We start from the raw sequence: 17,854 nt of genomic DNA, 5'->3' as shown, positions 1-17,854 counted from the left end.
TTCATGATGCATAAAATGTCCATGGAACTGTTTGCATGTACATGTAGTAGTTGTTTATTAGTTATGTACGTAGCAGATACCTGATGTGTGTGCATGGTCATAATGATCGACATGAGGGAGCATAGGATGGGGCCACAGTATTTTTTCTTAGGCCTTAGATGTCTGTTCAGTTTCCTTTATGAAATCCCTTGGCTTCCTGATTGAAGGAAGAACCAACCTTGACGACTGGAGTCGGAGGAAATGTCAAGATGGCTGATGTCAGAGGATCAGAAGTTTTATGATTCACAACATTGCTTGAGCAAACTTAATAACTGCCAGATTATGTCAAACCAATTTCTCGACACTTGTCTACCAGGTCAGGTTTAAGGGCAACAGTTTATGCAGTTTCCTCGCCAGGCAATATGTCGCTCCTGTGCTTCCTTATTTGTGATTAATGTCCGTCAATCCCAAATATGGCTCCAATAAAATGTCCGGATTTTCTCTTGTCACTTGAATGTATTTGTATTGATTTACTGAAATTCAATTTAAGCAGTTTATGCAAGTACTAATCTGGTAATTCCTACTGCCTCTGTTTACAGACTATAGCTTAAGTGATCGTCTCTGATTGTGGCATTAAATCAATTGAGCTGAATACAGGTACTTATAGGCCTCATATCATTGCTTTTAGTAAATGCAGCATGTTTGGTTTTATAGGGAAAATCTTGTCATGTTTAATACCAGATCTGTTTACTATTGTGGAATTTCGAAATGATTTTGATTTCAAAATATGGAATTTATCGTCATTAAATATTTTGCTTCTGGTTTATGCACATTATTTCATTACCTAATATTTCAGATATGATAAGGATTTATAAAAAAAAAAGTCTCAAAAAATGCTGATTTATACACAGATTGTCATAAATATGATGCTTATTGATAAATCAGAAGGTAAAGTAAAGAAAAAATATATTTTGCTATTTGTATAAAAAAAATTATCAAATATATCTGTATTGATTTCATAGGGAAATTATGACAGCATATTGAGATTACTGGGAAAAAAAGCTCAAATTACAGAAAAAAAGAGCAGTATTTAATTTACAGAAAATGGCATACATCTCTTTAGAGTAAAACATCTGTTTCATATTCAGATCTTTTATTGAAAGTAAACAATGAGGACCAACCAACAACTTAACTACTGGTGAATATTTTATAACAAACAAGATGACCAGCGTCAATTTTCCTTATTTACACTACTACCTTTTTATGATTTATATATGTTACTTATATTTGATACTCAATAGCATGTTCTGAATATAATGAATTTAAAACAGAGATAAGCTCTTGACAAAATAGTTGATATTACAGGGATTTCAAGATTATTTTAAGCATTTTTTAAAATTCTAGAAATGTTATTGTGACCTGGCAAATTCAATCTACCAATGAGTCATATTTTGAGTGTCTGTCATCACCTTTTTCTTATTAAGGTTTCCGTTTCCAACGGAAGACCTTCTACTGATTCTGTTGGTAAATGTTATTATTCTTTTTTTTCTTCTGCTTCCTAGACTGCAACTTTGAGGCCTCATATCTCGCTCATTTTTCAACGGATTTTGCTCAAATTTTCAGACTTTATAGATGTTAATAAACTCTATCAGAATGATGTCTAAAATTTCAAAAAGCCACTTCCGGTTTTGAGTTATTTCCCTTTAAAGGAAAATTTATAGGCTTTCATTTCCAGACAAAGGCTCAGAGACGGCTAAAGCTGGAGCAGAAATTCTACTGATTTTAGATAATAGAAGGATTGAAGTTGTGCACATCGGTTTTTGTTTTTCGATTTCTGTATTCAAAATGGCGCTATATAGGGGTAAAAAATTAGAACGCTTAAAAGAACCAAAAATTACTCATATTTTTCTTTTTATCTTTTAAACTAAAAATATTTTGTTAAAATATATAGAACATAATTTGTGCAGAATTATAAGATCTTTCAAATGATATGTCGAAAAAAGGGCTGAGCCCTAAATTAAGGGACCTAGAGGGGCCAAAAGTTTTTTCCAGATATCTCAAAAAGTATTGAGAATTTGTTATGCATCAAAGAAGCAAAGATGTTCAAAATATCAAGCTTTATCTAATGGGGTTGTCAAAATACGTCCGGCGACGTCACTTCCGGTCGAACTGGAAGTAGTCAGAAAATGCATATTTTTGCCGTTTTTGACAGGTTTTTGGGTAACATGTCTCACTAGAAGCTTAAATATTAATTTTCCGTCCGTCGTTGTCACTTCAGGTCAAACCGGAAGTACCAAAGAATGGCTTAATTTTTAGCGTTGGGTATTGCGAGTGAAAACCATATTGCGATATATTGCAATATTTTACGTTGAATATTGCAATATATTGCGATATATTGTAGATTAATTATCATTAATAAATTTGTACAGAAAGTTTAAAATGCTGTCAAGTTCAAAGACTATTTAAATTTATCTATAAATTTTAAAGGAGGCGGGGGATAAGACATTAATCGCACACATAATTATGATAACTTTTAATCAAAAACCAGGTAAAAAATTAAAACAAAATATACTCATTTGATGTATTTTCAAATTGAAAAAAAAAAGTTTATGCATAGTTTATTCTTTATAGCTTTTTTTTTTTTTTGGGGGGGGGGTTATTGAAATAGCATAAAATGTAATTTAATGATTAAAACAATACATACTATATAGAAATTTTATGTGGTCACTGAATAAAATTAAAGCCAGAAAGAAATTGTGATCTATTTTCGGGCGTTTTGGTATTGTAGTCTAACCCGACCTAATTTCACATTATGACATACGATCAGGAACTGCATTGGCCTATTTCTTTTGTTTTAATATACATGCTCTTGGTATAGCATGAAGGTGTTTAAAATGGCAAGAAACTTGTTTAAAAAATAATAAAAAGCAACACTGTATCAAGTGAAAACATGGATGGCCATTTATGTGTAATATGTATCTTGAAGTTAACATTCATCGTCGATCGTGTAGATTCCACGAGATTTTGAGAACCGCATTACACATGGTATACACCCTGTAGAAATGTTTTATACATTTTCTTTCTTAGTCTTTATTAATTATTAATTTTATTCTAAAGTAATATATTTAAAATTGCGACAGTGAATGAAAAGCTTCCTTTCTCTCTCTCTTCTCTCTATCTGCCTCTGAAAGCCGAGATATTTTTATTACTAGATTGAAAAGGCCTGGGGATTACAAGTATTATTTCAGCAGTTTCTACAATAAAAATATATTTTATAAATATCGTGAAATACCGGTATCTGATTTTTATATCGCGATATATTATCGTGGTGGATAATACCGCAATATACCGATATACCGGTAATATTGCACAGCCCTATTAATTTTGCTATACTTAACATAGATTTGGAGGATTAACCCATTTTTGTACTTCATTACTCTTTTTTTTTAAATAAAAGTTACTTCCGGTCAAACAGGACGGAAGACCTACTCGTTGCTTTGCAACGAGCTCGGCTCTAGTTTAACAAAGTTATAATCCTTTAGTTAGACGTTTAAATTTGCAAGCATCCTGAGATAGTGCAGATTCAAATATAATTAATACATGACTCAGTTCTGTTTGTCTATCTATATATAGAGTGTGGCAAAAATATGGGGATAACATTTTTGATGAGAAGAAAGGTGAAAAAAAAATTCATCAGTCGTCACCAAAACTTTTCAAACCTACTGGCCAGTCGGATCAGTGAACTTTCAAAATTTACTGGTCCACCAAAAATTTGACCGGTCCCCGTAATTAAAAAAAAAAATTAATACATATAAATTAATACATGCCTGCATTAATATGTTTAATTAAGTACTTCAACTTTTGAAACAGCCATTTTTCGCCCTTTGTCGTGTTTCTGTAAGTTAATTGTTCCTAGGATACTCGCACATTTTACGTACTAGTTAATAGTTACCAGTTCCGATTGTTACGTAATACATCCATGTTATTATTAATAATAATAATATGATATTATGATATAACAGCACATGCTTGTTCTTTTTATTTAACATAGTAATGAAATTACGCAAGCAATTAAGACAGTTTAAATATATATACATGTATTGAATGTGTATGATTGTGATATTCAACAAGCCCATAGGACTTCTTGAATTTTGATTTTTGCTGACCCGATGCCAAAATTCACTGGCTTCGGACTTCAGAGCAGTGAGTTTTCGTGAAGACTGATTCATTAAGAAAAATCTAAAGATGAAGAATAACAGCTAAGGCCACACATAATAAATCATCACAATAACTGTAGTACGTGAAATGAAAGACATGACACGTTTTTCTATTGATTTGTGTGAAAGATACTGTTGAAACAACACCCAGGGGATTTGTTCTAATTGAAAGCTGTTCTAAATGGTTATTGATGTGGTCTGTATTTAGGTCAGCTTTCAACACATCAATTGAATTTTCAAACTTCCAAGGATACTTAAAGCCAGATATTAACACTCTGAGTGAATATTTGACAGAGTATAGTTACTATACTCGATGCACACTAGATATAGACATAGTTTAAATACAGAAAAGTATGAATATTGACCTACTCAATATTGAACCATTTTAACCTTAAAGCCGCTTAGTCCGATTCTAATTGCGGAAAAATAAATTCATTTTTCTTCTTGAAAATTAGTGTGTTCATAAATTGTTTCAACTTTTATCAAATTATATCCCCAAAGTCTTTTTCTTTCAAAAGATATCAAAATTCAAAAGTTAAAAAAATAATTTTTGTTAGGTCACAGAAAAAATAATCCTATGTTGATATCGCGTGGAATCACCTTCGAAAATTAAATTTATTGCATATATCTCATGAAGAACAAACCCGAGCATTTTTTTCACAACAAAGTATACTTATACCTGTACACGGACAATATTTTAGCCTTCGTTACTAAACTTCCTTTTAAAAAATATCTGATTTTCCTTTATTCTTTAAATATGCATATTAATAAAAAAATTACTATGGATTATATTCAATTAATTCCTTAATTTTTAAAAGATATTATGACTTCTATGGCTTCTACTAATGGAAAAAAAATACTTGGGTTTGAATTATCTTCATAATTAGATAAACCCGATATTAAATTCATTTTTTTTCAAAGGTGACTTCACAACAGATCTTAACTTCCCGTCAGGAACTTCTGTTTGTCAATAAGTTTTTTGATCTATGTTTTCCTTGTAAGGATTGTTGTAATAAACCATTAAATCAATCTTATAATTTATTTTTATATATTTTCTATGTAATGATGTACTTTTATTGTGTAAGATAATACATGTATGTGCCTGTTTCGGATTGAGCGGCTTTAAAAGCCCATAATTGTAAAATGTCACTGGCTTTGAAATGATAATGTCCAATGACATTGCTGATGATTGTATTGTTCTTTATGATATCTCCAATAACATAAGTATTACAATGGCTCTGATGGATGGAGCCAGGAGTGCAACTGACCATACAGTATGTTTACAGTAAAAGGTTCATTACCATGAACTGAAGTGAATGGCTAATCATTTAGAGAAAAAAAGTATTTCAGATACTGAGAGGTTTAAAATCATTGAACCTTGTAAGTTGGTACATCATAGGTTATGAAACAAATTTTAAGAAAAGTAGGTCACAATGATCTATTTATTCAATTTATTTGCTGCTTATTTTGGACACTGTGAAGCCAAGGGTTATCCAGTCTTGTCAGTTGATGCATCCTATAATCTCGTAGTATATCAACCAAAAAGTAGGTTATGTTGACCTACTTGTGGAATTTCATGGAAATATTCAAATGTTGCAGAAACATAAAACTTAGTCAGTTGATGCTTTTTTGGTTTTTAGCTCACCTGTGCTAAAAGCTCTAGTGGGCTCTGCTAATCACATTTTGTCCATTGTCTGTCTGTCTATCAATCTGTAAACTTTTCACATTCTTGTTAATTATAAACTAGAATCTGAAGGTGGAGTTGAAGAAGAAATCAGATTGGGGAAAAATGCATCCATATTCATGGATAACATAAGCTTACTGAGGCATTATTTTAGTGAATTTTATTTGGAACTTTTATTATAGGTACAAACAAGTAGATCTATAATACCATCTTTTATTATATACCTAATGTGTATCACTCAATTTTACTGTTGATTTTACGCTATCACGTGACGTCGTGATCCGACTTTCTGGATCACCACACTGTAGTTTTCTGAATCCATATCACCACACTCTGAAACTGATGATGTAGTAAGCAGAAACATGAAGTTATTTTTCTTGCTTGTAAAAAAGTCCTTTGTCATTATGCTTTGTTTTATGGATAAATATTATACAATTGTTCTTTAAAGTTTTATTTTGTTATATTTTGCTAGTAATGAGGGGGTATATTATAAATTTATCTCGTTGACAGGCGCAGATCATCAGATCAAACTCGATGCTTCGCGTCTCATTAGATCTGATGATCCGCGCCTGTCAACTCGACATGATACGACCCTTCAGATCAAGTTACTATTATAATAATATATATGTATATGAGGTTTTTGCTTTAATTCAATTGTTCATAATTACAGGTGATAGACTTGGCAACACTGAAAGAAGAGAACAAGTTTTACTTCTACAAGGACTTGGAGAACCTTCATAGAGAGCCCCACGAGTTTTACGTACAGTACGAGGACCACCTGTTAGTGTCGGAGGAAGTCTACTCCAGGCACATCCTCTGCTCTCACTGTGTCAGGTCTGCATCATTTTCTTTATAATGAAAAAAAAAGACTGATCTTGTTTCTGGTCAGAGGTCAAGGTCAAATCTATGAAATCCTTATCATTAGTATAGTTCTATCTTGGCCCCAACTGGCTCATACTTCATTCAAATAGTGTTTATAGGTAAAGAGGTCAAGTCAAATTTTAAATCTTTCATCCTTAAATGTTTGAAATGGTCCTCATCTCAATAAGATAAAGTAATTGTATTTTGTTGTTATTTTAGGTACAGAAGACTGTGCTTTCCTCAGGAGTCTGCACCCAGTGACATGGATGTAGATTCTTTTATAGATGTTTACAAGGTAAAATCTGCTCCTTTTATAAAGAAACTTTTATAATAAATGTTTAGTCTGACATTGCACTTTTAGCTTTTCTTTACCAAAGGCTCAAAAAGCTAATGATGTGGCCATTTGTATGATTTGCATCAACTTTTTGGATTATAGGGCATATCTCAAAGACCCCTTGACCAAGTTTTGTCAAATTCATCCTAGAGTATCCTTAGCCAAAGGGATATCTTTCATACTAAAAGTAGGATTGTTACTCTTGAACAAGTGGATATAATTAGGAAAGTAAAAACAAAAGCACTGGTGCAAAAAAATCTTCTTTTCAAGAACCACTGGACAGATTATCACTAAACTTACATACAAGAATGAGGATATGTTGTAGCTTTAAAACAAGTGTTCAATGCATCACCCAGGGGTAAAGGACATTGTTTCAAGGTCACTGCAAAGTTTACTAAAAATTTTAATTTGTTAAAACTATGATATTTGGCTCACATTAAGTACTAGGATTATCAAACCTTGTTAATCAGCTGCAGTTTATGCATCTTAGGACCTCATATCATGTTGGCTCAAAAGTAGGTCACTGTTACTTACTTATTAAATTTTGCATTTATTTTCAGTTGGTTTTGATGTGTATCTTGGACATATTAAAGCCTATAATTATCAAAACTTCTCATTTGATGCATTATGATTTATGAGGCCTTGAAGCATATCAATTAAAAAGTGGGTCACCATGACCTACTTTTTGAATTTGATGGGTTATCATTTTCAATTTATTTAAGGTCATTATTTGGATACTCAAAGATTTAGAATTGTCAAACCTTTAAGTTAATTGATGTGTCTAGGGGCCTTGAAACATTTTTCGGGTCAAGTACAAAATAAGAGGAAAATAGTCCCATCCACATAATCTAAAGTAAATCGGTTTTGTTATTATAATATTTTTGTAAGGTCATAAATATTCATGTATAATTATATCAATTAATATATTCTAATATAAATATATGTACAAAACATTATATGCAAATTACTTTCTATTGATTATTAACAAACACTTTTAATAAAATGATTTAGTATAATAAAAACCAAGGATACATGTAAAACAGCAACACAATTTCTTTTTTTACCTCTGAACAACAATTTCACAGGTCGACAGGCTGACAAGTCGACAGGTCGACAGGTTGACAGTCGACAGGTAGACAGGTTGACAGATCAACAGTTTTAATTAAGAACAATTTGACAGGTTTGACTGGTCGAAAAGTCGACAGGTCGACAGGTTGACAGGTAGACAGTAGTCATAAGATACATACACTGAATGCCTGTAAGTGTAAATTTTTTTCTCATTTCATATGCGTTATGTCTGATAACAGTTAGATGTATACATCGATGTATACATCTCATTTGACAATCCTTCAACCAGATATAAAAGCACATTTATTGACAAATTTACTTTCAAACTTCACAATACTATTGATGTCAACCTGTCGACCTGTCTACCTGTCGACCTGTCAACCTGTCGACCTGTCTACCTGTCGACCTATACTAAGTGCACATTACATTCGTTGATAATTCAAATAAAATCATATGCAAGATACATATCTTGTTTCGTACATTTAAAATCCATTTTATATAATAATTGGTTGACAATATAGAATGCAATAGGTTTATATAACTAATTTACCAATAATGGCCCCAAATATTCATTAATATCATTTGATTCATATGCAAAATATCCTCATATACCTAACTTTTCATCAACCTGTCTACCTGTCGACCTGTCAACCTGTCGACCTGTCTACCTGTCGACCTGCCAACCTGTCTACCTGTCGACCTATACTAAGTGCACATTACATTCATTCATAATTCAAATACCGTAAATCTGGAAATTTTTACTGTAGAAAATTTTTTAGCAAATTTGCGCGTGCATTGCATTCGCAAAAATATTTTTCGTAAAAATAAATCAACATGTGAAGATTTTTTTCTGAGAGCTCGTGTCTTTTTTTTAACTCAGAGAATAGGCGTCGGTAAGCCGCACTGGTCATTTTTAAAAGAAACCTGTTAATACTACTATAACTACAAGTTAATTACCCGTGACTGTAATTACATGCCCTTATTATATGCAATATCGTCCGATGGTTTGACAAGCACTGAGGTGGTATGCCCCTTTTTAATTATTTTACCAATTAAGAGAGAACTGTTATTTTATCTAACCATGTATCAACACGGGCGATAACTCGAACTCAGTGCATTTACTAGAGAGTTCCAAATCATAATGTAAACACGGCGTGTAAATTTTAGGTAAGAAAAAAAAACATTGAGAAAATAAGTTATATTTTTTACTTCATCTGGATTATATATTAGATTAAAAGGCATACACAACTCTAAAATGTGTGTTATAATCAATTAAGACGTTATTTCAGTCCATGTATTTTTAATCAAATTTGTTTCGGAGAGATTCTGCAATTTCTTGCCACGTTACGAGTAAATGGGTGATATATATTCTAATAATTTGAAACAATACCTGGTTTGAAAATCTTCACTGATTTTTATTTTTAGCGCCAGTGACAATTCGCAAAAATTTGAAGCGTAAAAATTAATCAACAGGTTTTTGACCCAAATTCGTCGACGTAAAAATTTCCAGATTTACGGTAAAATCATATGCAAGATACATCTCTTGTTCCGTACATTTATATTCCATTTTATATAATAATTGGTTGACAATATAGAATGCAATTGGTTTATATAACTAATTTACCAATAATGGTCCCAAATATTCATTAATATTTACATTTGATTCATATGCAAAATATGCTAATTTTGCGCATTTTTGAATATAAATGAATATGCAAAAATAAATATTCTTACGAGAAAAAAATGGAACTATTTTCGTCTTATATTGTACTTGAGCCCATTTTTCTCAAAATTAGGTCACAATGACCTACTTTATGAATTTTGCAAGAATTCATTTTCAAATTGTTTTAGAGGCATACCGTAAATCTGGAAATTTTTACGTTGATTTTATTTTGCGAATTCGGGTCAAAATGGTGTTGATTAATTTTTACGTTTCAAAATTTTGCGAATTACCACTGCTTTGTTTACATTTTCTTATTGGTAATTTATTTTTAAGATATTTTTGCGAATGCAATGAATTCGCAAATTTGCTAAAAATTTATCTACAGCAAAAATTTCCAGATTTACAGTATGTTGTACACTTGATCATCTAACCTTGTCAGTCGGTGCATCCTAAGTCCTCAATGTATTTCAACCCAAAAGCACTTTGGGTTCCTGAAGTATTTTAACCAACTTGTAGGTCACAATGATTAATTTTTAGCTCACCTCGACAAAGTCGAGATGAGCTTATGCTATACCCTCAGCGTTAGCGTCGGCGTCCCGGTTAAAGTTTTAGGTGCAGGTCCATTCCCAAGTAACTATAAGCCCTACCCAAACCAAACTTGCACTGATGATGCATTTAGGGATGGACAACCAGACTTGCTTTGGATGCTGGATGTGACCTACATTTTCCAGATGAGTGACCAGGTTAAAGTTTTTTGGAGCAGGCCCATTCCCAAGTAACTATAAGACCCGTTGCATGGATGATACATCTAATGGACACTTTTACTTCAGATGCTGGATGTGACCTACATTTTCCAGATGAGTGACCAGGTTAAAGTTTTTGGAGCAGGCCCATTCCCAAGTAACTATAAGCCCTACCCGGACCAAACTTGCATGGATGATACATCTAGGGATGGACACTTCCAGACTTGCTTCGGATGCTGGATGTGACCTACATTTTCCAGATGAGTGACCAGGTTAAAGTTTTTGGAGCAGGCCCATTCCCAAGTAACTATAAGCTTTACCTGGACCAAACTTGCATGGATGATGCATCTAGGGATGGACACTACCAGACTTGCTTCGGATGCTGGGTCTGACCTAGTTTTTAGAACAGGTCAATCCCCAGTGAACTTTAAGACCTATTTAAACAGAACTTGCTTGAATATTGTTGTCAAAATAAATACTTAGTGTTAAAAAATATGATGTGAGATTTGCATTACTTAAACTGATAACATTCGTCGAGGTGAGCTTCGTAATCTTTGATTACCTATGTTTGGAATTTGAAGGCTAATTCATATTTAAATATATAGGATACTTACAGGCTTCAAGTTGAAGTGATAGGTTGTACAATTTATCAGATCTAGAGGAGCTATTCAAAAACCCTTTGGGCCTCTTGTCTCAAGGTCAGTTATTTAGTTACTTTATCTTTACTTGTATTTTTTTGCACTGGTACTGATGTTAGGAATAAAGTGGACAGTTTATATTGGGAATGTTCATGTATTCCAGATTAATGGAATTAAGATAAAGATGCAAGTTCATGTATTCTGAATGAATGAAAACAAGACAAAACAACATCATGTGCAAACAAAAAATCAGAAGTGAGCAAATAACAAAACTAAGATGCGACTTTGAGCCTTATGAGTTGAATATTGAAATTTTATGCTTTTGTGATGCCTTGCATCCACCAGTTTTACAGTTCTACCAGTGGCGCAGTGGTTTGAGCGTCTGCTCTAAAGTTGCAAAGTAAGGAGTCAATCCTTACATTGTGGGTCTGAATCCCACAGTGGGACGTGGAGACCAGTCCTTCGGATGATACCATATAAATTGAGGTCTTGTGTCACAGTAGATGTTGGCATGAAAAAGATCCCTCGCTGCTCAATGGCCCTGAGTGCTGAGTATAGGACAAAATTTGCAGCTCTCCATCCGCAAGTGGTGGTGTCTCCATTTGAGTGAAAAATTCTCGAGAGGGACGTTAAACAACTTACAATCAATCAATCAGTTCTACCATACTTGAGATAAGAAATAACCAGTGCTAATACAGTTGCTTTTTAAATCCCATGAATAGGAATGTCCAAGTGGTTTTGACAAAACACATGGTTCCAGTATGGCAATGTTGTTCACCTGCCATGTGGGATATGGTAGAACCACATTAGGAATGGTAATGGGCTCACTACTTTTAGCTCACCGCAATGGCTTCAGTAGTATCATTAGGTAGGTAATAAATCTGGTCAGGCTTTTTCATTAAAACATTACAAGTTACATAATTTCTTGGTTTGTGCAGAACTACATGCATTGATGAATATTTCAGATAAAATGTGATGATATCTCATTGTAAAGAATTTGCATTTGAAGACTGAAGATATTCATGTATAGTGCTAAGGTGCAGAGAAATATCGAGCTTCTTTTGTTAATGTGAACAGTTGGTACATAGCAATCAATTTAGTTGTTGATTCAGTTAACATATTATGATGGAGATTTTTTTTCTCCCCTGAGGAAAATTAATTGGGTTTCATTGAGCCGACTTCCTCATAACAGCGATTTTCTGTAAACAAAGACATGGAGCATATCATCCTCTGTATTTGCTAAGAGATGAATTAGATCATGCCTTCAATATTAAACAAATTTATTTTTCAAGACATGCTATAGTAATAGTTCATTGTGAATAATTCAGAATAATTGCAATATAGTTATGTTTGTAGCTCTTGTTAATGATTGTTTTCAGTAAAACCCATAAAAGTAGTGGAGAGGAAATAGACTGTGGTGCTGTACAAAGACTTGTTTCACTTATACCAGATGGGCAAAAAATCAAACACCAGGTAAACACAGTCAAAACATGAAATAAAACAGGTAAAAAATCAAGCACCAGGTAAACACAGTCAAAACATGAAATAAAACAGGTAAAAAATCAAACACCAGGAAAACACAGTCAAAACATGAAATAAAACAGGTAAAAAATCAAACACCAGGAAAACACAGTCAAAACATGAAATAAAACAGGTAAAAAATCAAATGCCAGGAAAGCACTTGAGATAAAAAATCAAACACCAGGAAAACACAGTCAAAACATGAAATAAAACAGGTAAAAAATCAAATGCCAGGAAAATACAGTCAAAACATGAGATAAAAAATCAAACACCAGGTAAACACAGTCAAACCATGAAATAAAACAGGTGAAAAATCAAACACCAGGAAAACACACTCAAAACATGAAATAAAATGGGTAAAATATCAAACACCTGGTAAACACAGTCAAAACATGTAAAAAATCAAACAACAGGAAAACACAATCAAAACATGAAATAAAACAGGTAAAAAATCAAATGCCAGGAAAACACAGTCAAAACATGAGATAAAAAAAATCAAACAACAGGTAAACACAGTTAAAACATGAAATAAAACAGGTAAAAAATCAAACACTTGGTAAACACAGTCAAAGTATGAAATAAAATGGATAAAAGAAAATTAAACATCAGATTAAAACCATCAAAGCATGAAATAAACACCACAGGTAAATAAATCAAACACCAATACAAGTCAAAGCTTGAAATAAAATGGGTAAAATAGTAATATAAGTAAAATGTCAATAGTAGAAATTTCAAGAGAACAGGGTACAGCTTAAAAAATTTTAATAGTATTTAAAAAATATAGTAAAAACAAATACACTTCACATAAGTCATTTCATGTAAAGTATATGTAATCAACATTGGAAGTTTACGGAGAAATTTCAAAACAAAGTATGGGTTCATTCAATTCAGAACAGTGAGACCTATTTATTTTATAGATATTATATAAATATAGCCCTTTGATGAGGTCAATCCATAGATATATCGACTTCACAGAAAAGCATATCGACCGAGCACGAAGTGCGAGGTCGATTTGCTTTTCTGTGAAGTCGATATATCTATAGATTGACCGAATTAAAGGGCTACATTTGTTATATTATTTTTTACATAGATTGACCAAACAAATTATGAAAATAATTTTTCTCCCTTTAACAATTAGAGACTAGAGATAAAAAAAAATTACACCGTTTAATGTAAATGCGTTTCCTTTATATTGATGGAGTGATTTAGACGATTTACTTATTCAGAATACTTCATTTATTTGATTAAGTTTTGTATCAATATTTGACACACATATCGAATATGTTTTAATTAATATGAAGTTATCCTAATCCAATGTCTTCTTTTGTCTCATCAAATACAGAACATTGAAAAAAAGTTAGTAAAAGTTGAAATAATTTTTTTTTTCTAGAACATGTAGAAACATTAAATCATACACTGTATTAGCTTTGATTGAATACAGTACTTTTTTGTTTCACGGAAATTACCTCCATTTTAAGACACTTCAAGTCGATATGCATTTCAGATTCTATAAATAGTAACTCAAGTCTTTATGCTGTTATATACTAAATCATGTGATCAAGTTTGAGCCAATCAGAGAGCTGGGAATAAATGATAAAAATAATATTAATAGTTATTAAAGAGGTCAATAGTGAGCGAAATGTGGGTGCCATTTCATCAAAATTTTAGTTTAAATTATTTTAAAGAAGAAATGTAATACCTTTAGTTAACATCTACTGTGAATAAATATCTAATTTTTTTCTTGACAGATAGATGCTGTGATAGATATGTGTGGGGAGTTGTACAATTTACACAGTGAAATTTCAGCAGCAAAACATCTATTAGAAGGAACAACATTTGATCAAGAAATTGAAGTAAGTTTACAAAAATCTGAATGTGGATTTTTCATTTCATTTAATATTTTTATCCCTATTTGATTTTCAAAAATAATAGTTCTCTGACCAAAATGTATTGCGTGGCTTTTTTCTAAAGAAATAGTTGTTTTGATGTAGGCATTGTAATTAATCACAATGATCCATGAGGAACTATAAATCTGGTAATGGAATTGGTAGAGTACTGAGACAAAGCACTAACAGATTTATGGTTGTGAATAATTTATATCATTTCTTAGAATTAATGGACCTGATGGGTTTTTCCTGTAAAGTTTAGAATTGATAAGAATGTCAGCTTTATCGGTATTTGGTATATTAATGCATATTTGATTTAAGGTCAGTGGATCTGATATTATATGGTACTCAGTCTTTGGATGCATTCAGTTATGAAATGAAATTTTGCTTGATTGTAATTGATAAGCACAGATGACATAAAGAACATTTGAATATTATTCTTTTAAGGTTAACATATATATTTAAAAGATTATTTTATAATAATTCTTTTGTTGTTGAAATATTTGAAACTGAAAAAGTTTGAGCTTTAATCATTAAAAATCCAGTGCTCATATGTTCTTTAAGATGTAAGATCTAAGGATTTCTTAAGAAATGCAAGATAAAACCTACTTTGCCTTCAACCTTCATGAATCAGGTGCTAGTGGGCATGTCTCACATTAGTGGACATAGCTCATATAGGCAAGATTTCCTTGCCCTCAGCCTTCATGTATCAGGTGCTAGTGAGCATGTTTCATATAAGCAAGTTTTTACTTGCTCTCAGCCTGTTGCTCATCCAATTCCACAGAGTAAGTTCTATCTTATTTTAAAGTCGTAACTTGAGTCTTCTTTTTTGATGCTGCTGATAAATACTTAGATCACTTTGTGGTAAATTACATAGCTGCATGAGCCCTATAGGCAAGATTTAAAGTTAGATTAATAAAGATGAAACTTGATAACTTCTTTGTTGTTTTTGGATAATAAAACTTTAAATCTAGATTGGTACTATTACCACAATTTCAGAGTCAATGTTTTGTACTGATAATGTGTCTTATTTGGTCATGATGAAATTGAGTATTGCTAAGTGTTGACAGTAAAATATAAGAATAAGTGTTGGAATATCCCATCTTACTTAAGCTTCTCTTTGCATGGTTGTTTAATACAACAGATGAAAGTTGTTCAAGTCATTGAATGCGTTACTGAGTTGATCTATTACTTTAAGAGCTTTTAAAGTGAAGAAAATTGCCATTAAATCTTTTCCCAAGACACTTTTTCTTTACCATTGGTTTTAAATTTGTATCAACTGATTTTACAGCAATAAAGTCTTAATTAAGATGCTGAAACATACATAATATACACTGAGTTTCCATCCAGGAAAAAAACTCATGTCAACATCTTAAAAAATCAATAGCATCAGGAATTAAGATGGGATGCAATAGAATGCCACACTCTTTATGAAAGTGAATGAGATTTAATTAGAATTTAGTTTATTGCAAAATTAGTTAAAGATTTGTTACTTTGGAATTTATGAAACATATTTAAATGTAATTGTGCCTGATAATAAACAGAATAAGTTAACAAGTGAACATAAAAAAATTAAATACAGTGAAACCTGTCTTATCCAACGTGCACTGGAAGATGGGTTTTGTGTTGGAATAGACAAGGTGTCGCATTGAACATTGTAAAATAAAAATCCTCTTTATCTCAAATAATAGGATATTTCAAAGGTTAATAAAATGCTGTATACAGGGAAATTTTTGCCCCCGTTTTATTTTTGCCCCTTTCGGCCTACTTTCAGTTGGGCGAATTTAAAATGGGGCAAAATTGTTTGCAAGTGTGAAAAGGCAAAAATAACACGGAGCGAAAATAACCATGTATACAATATAGGTTTTATCCAGTTTGAGGTCATGAGGTTTGATTGAATATTATCATGATTTCAGCCTCTCTAAGAATTCCCCAAGTTCCTCATTAATCAGATTGTGATTTTCCATGTTGAACCATAAGTAACAGTTGTTAAGGGCATTGACTTTACTTATATTTAATCATCCTCCCCTTGCTTTTTCTTTATAATTAATTTCACCTGCATGTCTAGCAACATGGTGACCTTTCAGGATCAACCAAAGTGTCAGTGCTTCAGTACTTAAACATGACCATACTTAATATACTGATTTATACAAGGTTGCACTCACTTACAACAAGTCAGCACACAAAGGGTAAAGAAGCAGGCTTCCAATTCCTATAAGTAACCATAAACCCAAAGTGAAACACATTACTTGAATGATGCATCATTTCATAGACATTGCTACTGATGCTTGAAATGCTGTATCTATAACCAAGAGTATTCTGAATGAATGAGGAGTTATTGCAGTCCATCTGTTCTGTATCATACAGTTAAAATAGCCTAGTCTGACATGCATTGGGAGACAAATTTTGTGCTGAAATAGACAGACTGTCAGATTACACAATGCAAAGAATATGGAAGATAGTATTAAAAATGGGAATAAAAATAACAGAATCCTTAGAGTGAAAGAGATTGAACACAGGGAGGTGTTAAATAAGATAGCTAAATTCCTTGTGATTCAGAGCCCTTCCAGATTCTAAACCTAATGGAAGTAAATGGTACATATATTAATGCAACAACTATAGATTTTTAAATTCAATCGTCTGTAATCATTTGAGTCTTTAATTACCCATCTTCGCTAGCAGGACAATTATTTTATTTTGTGTGCATCCTGAGATGCCTGTAAATCTAAAGATGATTTGTCATTAAAAAATTCTTAAAGTCTGATTCTCCATTGGTTAGAATTTCTTAAAGTCTGCTTCTCCATGGCATTGGTCAGAATTTTGACAATATAGATGACTAGGACTGCATTTCTTCTTCTTACCAGATTATATTTCATTTGTTTTGTTCAAGTGAACAGTGTGTAGTAACCTATAGGAAGACTTTAAAAGAAGCAGCTAGTGTTTCTAAATAATTTAATGCTTTAAATTCTCTTAGTAATTAAGGGCAAAATATATTACATCACCATTATCCTCTAGTGACCATCCTTTGGATGCCAAGGCAAGAGTGTATTTTTTATGCTCTAAGTCAGTGATTTTTGTGTTTAAGAGCTATTATAATACACCTCTGAGCTGTAAAAGGTATCTTATTGTCTAAGGTTTCCAGTGTAACTTTAAGACTTTTCTCATTTATGATGAATGCATTGTTAATTGCATAGCAACAAACACATGAAATGTATACATACCCAGTCCGTGATGATCAATTATGAATTTTCTCATTAGGT

General features: G+C 32.2%; 1 protein-coding gene across 2 annotated transcripts in view; it reads left to right on the top strand.

The window, feature by feature from the left end:
* Nucleotides 1-17,854, top strand: part of LOC134277500 (paladin-like) — a 69,466-nt gene that overhangs the window by 37,307 nt on the left and 14,305 nt on the right. For both annotated transcript variants that reach the window (XM_062759830.1, XM_062759831.1), the window contains 5 exons: nt 6,551-6,714; nt 6,961-7,036; nt 11,910-12,055; nt 12,567-12,660; nt 14,457-14,561. In XM_062759830.1, the coding sequence (XP_062615814.1) occupies nt 6,551-6,714; nt 6,961-7,036; nt 11,910-12,055; nt 12,567-12,660; nt 14,457-14,561 (585 nt within the window). The remainder of the gene's footprint in view (nt 1-6,550; nt 6,715-6,960; nt 7,037-11,909; nt 12,056-12,566; nt 12,661-14,456; nt 14,562-17,854) is intronic.

This window comes from Saccostrea cucullata, unplaced genomic scaffold (genome assembly GCF_032062105.1).
Source record: "Saccostrea cucullata isolate Sc308-1 unplaced genomic scaffold, CSIRO_AGI_Scuc_v1 ctg829, whole genome shotgun sequence".
Taxonomy (NCBI): Eukaryota; Metazoa; Mollusca; class Bivalvia; order Ostreida; family Ostreidae; genus Saccostrea; species Saccostrea cuccullata.
Note: the sequence above shows the minus strand (reverse complement) of the source record. Positions and strands in the feature narration are given on the sequence as shown.